General features: G+C 31.5%; 1 protein-coding gene across 1 annotated transcript; it reads left to right on the top strand.

Annotated features, from left to right (window-relative positions):
- Nucleotides 1-2,015: 2,015 nt before the first annotated feature.
- On the top strand, nt 2,016-11,484 carry LOC110706894. Its single transcript, XM_021884879.1, has 5 exons — nt 2,016-2,427; nt 5,866-5,919; nt 10,368-10,471; nt 10,779-10,817; nt 10,957-11,484. Exons 1-5 carry the CDS (start codon nt 2,334-2,336, stop codon nt 11,092-11,094), a joined length of 429 nt encoding a protein of 142 aa, XP_021740571.1. The 5' UTR covers nt 2,016-2,333; the 3' UTR covers nt 11,095-11,484.
- Nucleotides 11,485-12,341: the final 857 nt, after the last annotated feature.

The following is a 12,341-nucleotide window of genomic DNA, read 5'->3' as shown; positions in this document are numbered from 1 at the left end:
GGGTGGGGGTTAGGCTCGGCTAGGGGTGGCGGTAGCTGGGTTGGTGGTGTTTTAATTTTTTATTTTCTTAATTTTTTAAAAGTTTTTTAATTAATTATTTAAATAATTAATTAAATAATATTAAAAAAAAACCAATCATAAACTGCCATGTGGCACAACTAACCTTAATGACTAACGGAGTTAACGCCGTCAGTCATTAAGGGCATGTTGTGACATTTTTCGTGAAACTGAATGGTATGTATATGGTGAATTTGAAAATTTCGTGGGTATTTGATGAATAAAGTTAAAACTCAGGGGTATGGTGAAAAAAACCGTTAATTTAATCGTGAGGGATAACCTAGTTTTAAAATATGTGTTGCAAAATGCAAATTGTGAAAAGCCAAATCAATACATTAAACAATTACACAATTTCTTATATGTGGTTGGTCATATGGTATGGTCAACTATCATGGGGTTACTTCATTAGTGTTATAGGGGTTACTCGATCAGTGTTACAGGGATTACTTCGTCAGTGTTATAGGGGTTACTCGGTCAGTATTACATGGTTACTCGATCAGTATTATAGGTGGTTACTTTTTTTTTTTTTTTTAAAAGTGGCCACATAATGTGGTCAGCCGCACACAAGATGGGCTGAAAAAATTAAAATTGATATATGAAAATAAATAAAAAAAACGTAGTAAAATATTGGTTTTCATTCACATTTATTAATAACAAAGATATGGACTCCCTTTGTGTGTGTGTTTTTTTATTTTTATTTTTAATAATCTTCTTACTTTTTGTTTAGACATATTTTTATTTATCTTACTACTTTTGCTTTATTCCTCACTTTTATGGTTAAAAAAAAATATTCTCAATTTTATCCCTCCTTACCCTACACATAATCAACTAACGTTACACTTTACAAGCAAAATTAATATCTCTACACAACTTTCTTTAATTTTTTCTTTTCCAAAAAGTCGTAAAAATAACCTACTTCCACTATCTCCTTTATTTTTCTTACTAGAATACGTGGGAAGTTTTTTTTTTTTTTTTTTTTTTTTTTTTTTTTTTTTTTTTAACAGAATGGAGGGAGTTAACTATTGATTGCACCTCATTAATTTTAACGATGTATTGTGCAAACTCCAAACTAAAAGTGATATTCTTTTTGTTTTATTACAAGTGCTCTTGTTACCGGTACATATATAATTTTGAACTTCGATTATAATAATTCATGAGTATCCAAAGTTGACGAAGTTGAGTCAAGCTAGACTAAACAATTTTCAATCTAATTTTGAAATTGGCTTGAACTCAATACTCTCCAACCTCAACCCAATCCAGCTGACCCATTTGATAATTTTTTTATTTTTTATTTTTTATTTTTTTATTTTTTTATAAAATAGAATCCCCTTGATACATTTATTACTCATACAAACCATATAACATGTTTATTAGAGGATGCTTGGTTCACAAATTATAAGTGTTTAGAATGAGTTAAACCTACCATGTGTTTTATTGATAATTTAAAAAAATTTAAACCTCATACCTTAGACCCTAATATCTCTTTTTTTTTTTTTAGGTTTCTAGAGTTACTACGTAGGTTAGTTTAGCTCATATACATATTTTAACAATATTAAAAAATAAAATATTCAAGAGTTGAACCAAATACATAATGTTACAAATAAAGTTTCAACACTATATCATCATGAATTTCATTCTCGTTTTTCATCCACAATACAACTCAAACGCCCTACTAAAGGTAAGGCCTTGATATTTTAAAGGTAAGGGCGTTGGATAACCCTTTAAAATATTTCCTAAGTAGGTATTAATTTTGGAATGCATGTCAAAATTACGCGTAAATCGGTGTAATTAATGTATATTTCAAGTTAATATTTCTACTTTTAATTATCTCATCTAACGCCCCTGAAACGTTCATTAGCTTTTGCCTATTTTAAATAATAAGCCGACCTGATTAAAGCGGAAAATAAGTCCAAAAGAACATGACACTTGTAAATAATCAAAATGGATCAATGGCTACTGTGAAATGTGAATATTGAACCAACTACCATTCCTCTATTTCGTGGAAAAACCGAGAAAGGAAAGGCGTACTCCTAACTCGTTGGCGAGGGTCATTAAGAAAAATGACAAAAATGCCCCTTTTTCGCCCTCGGACCACCCTCCCACTAATTCCCCTCTTTCGCCCCTCTTCCAATTCCTCTAGGGCTAGCCAAAATCTTGTAGCAGGAAAGAGAAAAAAAACTTAATTTTGATTTTGAGTGATTGATTTTATTATTGGGAATTATTATACAAAATTATTTCTTGAATAGAGACCCAAAAAAAAAAAAAAATTAATAATAATGAAAGAGATTGGAGATATAATTCCTCAGCAATGGACATCACCTTGCTGCACCCAATGCACCCACAAATTTGCTGCTCTTACCCAGATTCCCTGTAATTCCATTTCTCCTTTTATTTTTTTCTCTTCAATTTAGTTAATTTCTTTTAATCTTTGATTAATTTTTGTATTCTTGTTCTTTATTTTGTTTCACTACTTGATTTTTTATGAGATAAATTATTAAATCATTTTGTTGTTTACTAGGATATTTTTTGTGGGTTTTAGATTATCATGACAAAACTGTGGTTAAAATTTCATGTTCTGTTATAACTTATAATAGTCATGCTTTGGTGATTATTAAAGTTATTGCTCATCTATTGAAATTGGGTTAAATTTGTATCCACATTATCAATTGTTAGCTGGAAGCAGCTTAGTTTTTGTTCTGGTTAGCTTATTTGGTTGAATTACATGTATTGAGAGTAAATGTTCTTGAATGATCAATATTGAAAAATCGAAGATAGGTAATCCTTTGTCGAATACGTGTGTGCTATGTTACTCGGACGTGGAAACTCACATTAGACATGGGTATGTGTCCAAGTGCTGGACTTGATTATATTATGAGAACTTTTGATTTTATTGATCCAATAGGAAGTGTCGAAATGCCCATGTACTTGAGGTAAATTGAGTATCCGAGTAACATAATGTGGATGCGAGGTATTGGTTTTGTTTTAGGATCTTGTACCATAGATATGGTTTTGAAACCTGCGGGTTAATCTGCTCATGTGCCATTACGGTTCCTCATGAACCCTATATGAGAAAATTATCCTGTCAAATACAGAATTATTCTTCCTTGAATATTATTGTTTCACTAGTCATGGTGGAAGAACTTAGAGTGTTATTACTTGGATGATAGATTCGTTGCCATATGTAATCCCTTGTGTCTTCCCAGTCATGATTGATGTCCATTTTGTTTACTTTTTCTTCTTAGTTGCTCTAGTCATCTACTCATCTGTATGATCTTTATCTTTTTAGTGCTTGCATTTCTATCAAAATCTTTGTGCTGGAAAATTTGGATTTTTATCCATTTCCATACAGAGATATTGTTATTGGTCATGATGAGTACATGAATTCTACTGGTTTATTGCTGGTAGTGCTGATTATTATATAGGAGCTTCAGTGTATTAAAATTGAAGATTCGGCAATGGTAACATTAAAACTGAGATGCAACCTAGACTTAATCATGTAATTGTTTAAGTTTGTTCATGTAATATTTGAACTTAAATCATTATGTAATAATGCAATGTGTTAGTTAAGGCTTTTCCTCGTTCTTGCTCTATGCTCAGAGTTGGATTATAATGTTACACTCTTGCATGTTTCAACGAGAACACCAAAAGAACCTAATTCAGTGGTGGGTTTGGGAACAAATTTAATGAGGAAATATGGGGTAAAGTAAATATATGGAAATTTTTAGAAGAGAAAATCCACAGGATTCTATAGAAGATAATTAGACTCTAATAAGGAAAACTGAGTAAAAGTATTATTTGTTTGGTATAGGGTATTATTAAGTTAAAATATTGAATTCCTTAGTTTTCAATTTCTCCATCACTTCTTTTGTAGGAAAACTATGGAAAACAAAACAAGGAATATACAACTTGTAAATTTACCTACATCTACTCATTTTTACATTTCCATACTTTCCTTATCAACAACCAAACATTGTAAAACTAAGAATCCTCACATTTTTTCACTTTGAAAATAGTATGGTTATTTATGTTTCCATTTGAAAATCATATATTTTTCTAAAGATTCTGGATTGTTTTTATGTATTTGAAAATTTCCTTTTGAAAAAAACCAAACCAATGTGGGATTGCTGAAGCACATATAAGTTTACGACGAGGAGGCTGAATTAGATATTTAAACATTGTTAGAGTGTGATACCATCACATACAAATGCAATTGGCATTTATGATTTTAGATTCACAAAGTAGAAGTGTACACCTCAACTAATTTATGCTGAATCAAACTAATTTTGTTGAAAACAAAACAATTTTTGTTGAACCCTTGCTTAACTAGACTCACTTTGCTAAATAACTTAACTTATTTTTACTCATCACTTTAAGTTCAATGCATGAAGTCCATGTTCTTTTTAATTTGTTCTTTAATAAGTACATTCTTCTGTGTTGTGTATTAGGGTTTGTTGGTTTCATTTTATTTTAACTTATTTTATCTTATCTATAACTAATACTAAATAGCAACTGTTGATATCATCCTATCCTAAAATTAGATCTATGTCATGTTGTCATTAAAAAATTTCCCTCCAAAACTATAAATGATGTCATCATTTTATGATTTTTATTTTATTAAAATTATGGTCAGCTATATTATTATTAGTATCAATTTCCAAAAAACAGTCTATTCTTTCTAACAATAATAATTTATTTTTTCTTTCTCAGGTACCCCTTTCATCATTCAATTTTCTATGAGTTTAAATTTTTTTTGATGTATTATTTGTTTTGTTTTTAATTTTGGTATGAAAAAAAAAAAAATTTAGAAAATTTTATTCATTCAAATCGTGCATTGCACAAGACTAATCTATTTACAAATAAGTTCAGATTCAATTAGACAAATTAAGTATAGATAAGTTCAACCAACATAAATTTAGAAAAATTCAAATAAAATAAGTTTAAAAAAATTCAAACAAAATAAGTTCATATAAGTTCAAATAAAAGATAAGATTAGACAAATGAAATAAGTATAGAAAAAATTAGATAGTTTTAGAAAAAAATAATTTTAGACAAAATTAGATGAACCAAACTGAGCCTTAGCCTTATAGTATGCGAAGTATAGTTGATGTTAGATTGCTTGATGTAGTAAAAAAATTATCATGATAATCTTTTGGTAGAGATTTAACTTACGTTTGTCTTTTAAGAGAGGTCTTTTCTTTGTCGGGTTGTTATTCTTTTGCCCCCTTGTGCAACACATTATTTATTCTTCATTTCGGGAAAATATATACAAATATTATCCTATTCTGCGACAAATATTATCATAACTATAATATTATCATAACTATAATATCTATCAGTCTCTTCTACACATATTCAACATGTTATTTAATGTTTCATTGACTTCGAGGACTCAAACTGATTGTCTGTTTAAAAACCTAGACTACTAATATAGATTTGCTTAAGATTTGTTTCATTCACTTCTAACATAGATTTGATTCTATATGTCTCCAACCTAGGAAAACTTTAACACTTAAAACCTCTTATAAGTTTGTGGTTTAACTTTTATTATATCTGAGGAAGTAGTCGTAGACTCGTAGCTGCAGAAAATGTGTGAAGCAACTTTAACTTCTTGTTAATGAGCATAATAGTTTTGTGGTGGTTCATTTGTATGCAACTAGTAATTTGATATCTGACATATCTTTCTGGTTGCTTCATTTTACTTTTGACTGATAGGAGTAGTAAATTTTGTTTAAGTTCTCGTTGATGATTAATGCTACCCAGACTAGTTTTGTGACCATAATTGTCCGTGTTACTTTGTGTATTTTGTAGGGAGAGTATTTTGCAAAAAGGGATGTGGTGCAGATGGGGACACATGGGCTGAATGTGAGTATTACTCTTCCTTAATCCTGGGTGAATTTAAATCTTTGATATATATACTATATTAATAAAATGTCATGTTTAAATGTACTTATATATGTTTTAGCACCTTTCCTTTGCTTGATTTTTGATCTAATTGAGTTATTGCATTTTATACTACATGTGAATCATTCTTTTTTTGATGGTTCTTGTTGTCATTGTGGAGCCCGGGTATGAGGTAAACTCCATGCTTTAGTGAGTTGGAAGTTAGCTTATTGCTTAATAAATGTATATGGATGTAAATGCAACAATCCTTAGCCTCATCTGACTATAGGTAATGGTAAATTGGTAACTATTGAGCAACTGATGAAGTAAGGAGTAACTAATATGTTATCAGATTCTTACTCTGATTTAAGAATAGATTGCTTGTCGTAACAGGCTGTATAGTTATAGAAAAATGATTATGTAATGCTTCAGGCTTATGGGAAGAAGGCATTGTAGGTAGTGCAATATGACTAGTATCTTAAAGAGGATGATAAGTGAGTGAATAAGAAGGAATGTTTAAAGTAGCACATCACATTGGCGAGATAGGAAATAGGATGATAATTAAATTTTCCTTTTGTTTGGCATTTGCCACTTTGAAGCCTAGAATTGTCTGCTCAATTTGATAAATTAATTGCATCAAATTGCAATGTAAAATCTTTTATCTTCTATAACAAATTGGAAATAGAGCAAAGTTTTGATAACTTAAGATTTAGGTTATGATGTGAATGTGCTACCCAGGTAGTCAAAAAGGAAGAAGAAAGGGCAAACAAAAATGCTCTCTTACTATAAATTGTATATGAAATCTACTCTTAATAAATTCTACTTCCTCCGTTCCACAAATATTGCAACAATTATTATTTTAGGAAGTTTCACAAATATTGCAACATTTCTCTATTTGCACTTGTTTTCTCTCTTTCTCTCTCCTTATCACATGGGTCCCTATCTTTATTCATCTCTATCTCTCTCTTGTTTTCAAAATCCGTTTCCCATTTCTATGTTACAATATTTAGGGAACAGAGGAAGTATAACATACTACCTCCTTTTTGATTTTGTCCATTTTCAAAAGTTCTTTAACACTTTCACTTTATTCCATTAATTTTATTTTATTGCTTTACTCTCATACCCGATAGTGTTACACTTTGTTATACTTTGTTACACTATTTTACTTTACCCACCTTATTTTTACATCCACTCACCACATTAACATTGTAACTTTAATTACATTAATTTGTGTGCAAATAGCAAGTGTTAAGTATTTTCTAAACAGAGGTAGTAATAGATGCGAAGGATTGTATATACTCGCTCTGTATTTTATTACTTGTTCCATTTCTCCATGCACGGAGTTTTAGGAGGAACAGTGGAAAGTAATGAAATATGATGGAAGCGGGGTTGGTTGAAAAATGTAAAAACTCTTGAAAAACAAAAGTGAGTATAAGTAGAGAGGAGAGAGAATATGAAAAATATTAAAATATGATATGAGGGGACCACTAGTAAGGAGAGAAATAGTAAAAAATTGCTAAAAGTTTCCAAAAAAAGAAATGGAGCAAGTAATAAAACACGGCCGCAAAAGGAAAGTGGAGCAAGTAATAAAATACGGAGGGAATATTTATTTGTCATTGTGTTCATGACTCATGAGTATGGGAACCGAATGTATAGTTTTGACATTTTTGTTGTCATACCTCTTTTAAATTATGGGATTAAGGCTTTAATGGATTGATTGACCTCTTTGAACCCTACAGAATATGGTCCTATAAGGGGTGTGAAAATCTGTACTTATTTTCGTGTTTATGTTAGTCCCTAAATAAATGCTTATATTGTCCAAAAATTCTTAAATGAAACTCAAAAAAAAAAAACCATTTTTCATTTGAGCAATGTCCTATATACAGATGCCTTGTTCACTTCTTTTGATGTATATCGCACTTAATTATTTTTGTAGAACTTAAATTATTTTTAATGAAATTAAATTACTTTTGCTAATTTTTTTTTTTTTTTTTTGGTTGTACTTAGATAATTTGCCGAACTTAAATTATTTTTTACTGATTGAAACTTATTTTTACTTATTCGTTATTATATTTGTTATTTGAAGTCACTAATTTGGACTGAATAGAACTTATTTGTGCCGAATCTAACTTATTTTTACTGAATTGAAATTATTTTTACTCCATATTATTGTTCTAAGGTACAAGGCCTATCTTCCTTTTTTATTTACTTATAATAAACAAAATCCCATTAACCACTATATTTTATCTCACTTCTCCTAAAACAATAAATTATTTCACATTACCTTCTTATTTAATATTTATTTAACCTCAATCAACAATACCCCCACTACTCCTTTCTTGAATCTGCATGCCTAGGAAAATGAGGCTTTCATTTAAGGACAAAGGGAGTGCAATTTTTACCTTCTATAATTGACTTGGTCTTACATCTCTCAGCTGAACACAAGGCTCTCTGAAGTCTGAATCACAATTTAGTAGAGGATGGGTCATAACAGAATACATATTTGCAATTATATTGATTGGATTTCTCCTGGCTAGGTGAGATAGATTAAAATTGGTCTTCTAGGTCAGAGGCTTTGTTGTTTGACTTAGCTTCATTGTTATTAATTTTATTTATGACTATGGGAATTAGAAAGTTAAAGTTTGTGATCTAGTGAAGTATCATATTCAGTTAGTATCTTTTTTTTAATCTTTTAAATAAAATCTATTTCTGAAAAAAATCTGGTTTTCCCAGCTAATTCGATTAACAAGCTAATGAAGACAAAATGAAGAAATTAGTGAACGTTTGATAGAAATTTGTATTACATGATCAGAGTACTATTTACAACTCAACCACACTGAGGGGCATATTTCCTCCCAGTAGACTTTCTCTCACCACAATAATTGTTATCTTCCATACAAACATTTCCCTATATATATTACATCAGCAGCCACAACTTACTTGCTTCCTAAATTTCCCTCTAACAAACTACTTTGCTGGTTACCACTTACCACTACTACCCTTCCAGACCTTCCCTCTGACCAACTTCTGACAATAACCAACTATTTATGCAATTCCTATTTTGTAACTATTTATGCAACTTCTGACAATAACCAACTATTTATGCAACTTCTATAGTTAGTATTATTATGTTTTTATTTTTATTTCTATCAGTACATATCAGCACTTAGAAATTCTATTTCTGTAACTGTTTAATTTCACCTCATGATTTATAAGATTAAACTTAGAGATATATGGGAAGTTCTATGAAAGACTGGATTAACATTGCCTAACTAACTCAACTGATTAGTTTAGTATACGTTGTGCTTTGGACCCCTGGACAGAAGCCATCATATGACTTAAGGATTCCTTATTGAGGTTTGAGACGCGGCCAAGTCTTCAACCCTGGAAAGTACTTGTTTGTGAAATACCTGGGTAACTTCTCAATGCTAAGTCTTCCCAAGATCTTGCAGTTCTGCAATAAAGGCGTCCTTCAATTTTGATGTTCTGTGTTCTTTGTCGTACTTTGGGTTCTTGGACAACATTCTGTAAGGACATAATTTTGACAGTATAAAGCCGTGGACGAAGTGTCTTCCCTTTAGTTGCTGTGAAAGAATTTCAAACCCAATAACATGTCCTATTTAATATGTGTTGGCGAAGCATTGGAATATCATTAAGTAACAAACTTAGGTAACTGTTGTAAATATTTCAGGTTACCGAAAGTCCGAAATTGATTGTTGCTGCATATTTACTCTTGTATTGAAAGGGTAATTATTGTAAGATTGAGACATCGCTTGATCAGGTGAGTAGAATGGTGTTATACACTAACACACCACGTATATGAAGGGTTGGACACTTGGACTTGTGTATACGTAGATTTTTTTTGATATAACGGAAGCTCTATATAGTATCTGGCTAAAAAGTTTGATGAGTCGTGAATGTCTAATGTCAATTAAGGGGAATTCTATAAAGGGCGTCGCTTTGTCACCTGCCAAAATTCTTTTTTTTTTTTTTTTTTTTTATAATCCAATGTATAAGCTATTTCATGCAATCATGTAAAAAGGCAGTATAGGCAAGTAAGCAACCATTGCTAGTGCTGCACCAATGCACTCATTTCTACGTAGTATATGTCTGATGGACCCTTTTTGTTTGTCTCTCCTGTTTTGGCAAAAAGAGTGCAAATGCTTACATATTGTTGGTAGTATCACTACAGCATTCTTTTGTACTTGTCCACTGATTGATATTTTCTGATGGAAATTTGCTGGCATATATTGCCTTTTGGAATCATGCTGAGTAAGCAACTTCATTTGCAACTCCAAGAGCCCTGGGAGAAAACGGCTATTGATGTTAACCCTTATGTAGAATTACTGCATCAGTTTTAATTTATATTTTTATTATTATTTTTTTAAGGAAATTTTACAAGCTGTTGATCTGCTTTTAATTGCATTTAGGTGTGAGTGAATGTGACCAGATATGCTACAAGGACCCAGTCTTAAAGGACCAGCAATGGAGTGCTTATATTGATCGTTCTCCTGGGGATGCAAGTTACTCTGAGGTTCCTATTCTTACTAACTGCAACTTTTAATCTCATATTTTGCTTTTGTTGATAAAACAACCCCCTCCCCAGATGCTACAGATCTTTATGTCAAACTGTGGTTATCTGGTAACTCAATAATCCATTTTTGTGTTTGCTACAGATCTTTTTGTGTTTGTAATTACATCTAAAGGCCATCTAAAATTGGATATTATTGGGGGAATTATCAACCTTGAATTATGATTATATAAGTGGTGTTCCAAATTGAAATGTGATTTCATAGTTAACTAAAACTTCTCTTATGCGCTCTTATTGTCTGTGTTTACAGGAGTGTTTCCATGCTTGTGTTGCCGGTTGTGGTTACAAGGTCAGTTGGCATCCCTGAGCTTACCGGAACCATGCCTTTTCCACTCCGCATTCATACGTGATATGTAGAATAATATGTACATGAAAGGATTCAAATTTAAATTTTTTATGGGTTTGTCCCTTGTTAATCTGTGTTGCAGTTTGAGGTGCCCGTCGAGAAGGTTAAAGAGTGCCACCCAAACAGGCCATGTAAACCTCCTGCAGTGCCAAAGCCGGCCAAAAAGTTTGCTGAATCACAAGCACCTGTTGAGGATAATGTGCCTGGCACTTCTGCTTAACCTCTTATCTGGAGTCATACTAATAGTGAACCCATTTGGGTAAATTAGATTTAGAACACTTTTAAAAATAGGCAGACAATTATTTTTTGACAGAAAGGTTTTCTGTAGGGCCTTTCAATAATTATTTCCTCTTCTTCCATGTCTTCATTTTTGTGGCGGGAGAAGGGACCGACCCTTTTTTCCAACTTATCATGCTTCGGCCAGCTGCAACAGGTTCTAAATTTCTCATTTGGTTGAAATTTTTTTTTTGATGGAAATATTGTAAATTCCGAGACGTTTAGCATTTATACATAGAAACCTTAGCTGATCCTCAACTCCTAAAAGTTGGATGCTTGGATTGTGCTATTGTTCCATTAAAATATTAACTGCGCTAGAAAAGAAATTATGTAATTGTGTCTCTGATATATTTTTAGTCAAGTGTCGGAGGCCCCCTGAGGGGCCTTAGTAGCTATTGATTTTTCTTGGTGTTTCCTCTTTAAAAAACGCAGGTTCTTCGGGCTTTCGACTGATCGGAGTGCTATAATGCCTATGGAACCAATACAATTCTTATTCTTTGGTGATGGAACTATAGAGTAGCAGAGAATCTACCATGTGAAGAAAATGAAGAAATCTATCTTTGCTTAACAAAACTTGTGGTTATTGTCAAATTGCTACTTGTTTGTTACAATAATTGTCCTCATAGCACATTGCCCAAATAATATGTTTGCATCAAATAATTGGAGTTTGAACTAATTTTGGAATTTCCACCAATTTATTATTTGGTGAGGGTAGGTAATAAATGGATGGGAATGACAATAAATACAAAATGAAAATTTTGCCATTAATGAAAAGAATAAAAATGAAATCTTCATAAGGGTATTTTTGTAAAATTGTTATTTATTCTCATTATATTTTCACCCACTATCCAAACACATATTTTCATGTATTCCCAACAATTAATTCTCAATCCCATTTCCACTTTTTAATCCCAAACTCCCATTCTCACATTCCATACGCCCTGTAAGTGCCTTAATACCGATTTTTAAACAAAGGCGAGATCATGGCCCTTATGAGCCATGGTCCTTTGATTTGCTTTGAGTCTTGTTACTTTAATTTACGGTTTTAGTTTTATCCTTTGTAAAATAGTGCTTAATCAATAGTATTACATTTAATTGGAAACTACTTGCTAAAATAATACGAAGTAGTTTATTAGGATGAATCACTAATTGAGTTAGTGGTTATTACCTAGTATATCGACTCCTTGGGGA

Source organism: Chenopodium quinoa, unplaced genomic scaffold (assembly GCF_001683475.1).
Source record: "Chenopodium quinoa cultivar QQ74 unplaced genomic scaffold, ASM168347v1, whole genome shotgun sequence".
Classification (NCBI taxonomy): domain Eukaryota; kingdom Viridiplantae; phylum Streptophyta; class Magnoliopsida; order Caryophyllales; family Amaranthaceae; genus Chenopodium; species Chenopodium quinoa.
Note: the sequence above shows the minus strand (reverse complement) of the source record. Positions and strands in the feature narration are given on the sequence as shown.

What these genes read in the sequence shown, in the direction of transcription:
- LOC110706894 (XM_021884879.1), top strand. Translation starts at nt 2,334, where the DNA reads ATGAAAGAGATTGGAGATATAATTCCTCAGCAATGGACATCACCTTGC. An exon ending in GGGATGCAAGTTACTCTGAG is followed by an intron (nt 10,472 to 10,778) that starts GTTCCTATTCTT and finishes CTGTGTTTACAG; the next exon opens with GAGTGTTTCCATGCTTGTGT. An exon ending in TTGCCGGTTGTGGTTACAAG is followed by an intron (nt 10,818 to 10,956) that starts GTCAGTTGGCAT and finishes TCTGTGTTGCAG; the next exon opens with TTTGAGGTGCCCGTCGAGAA.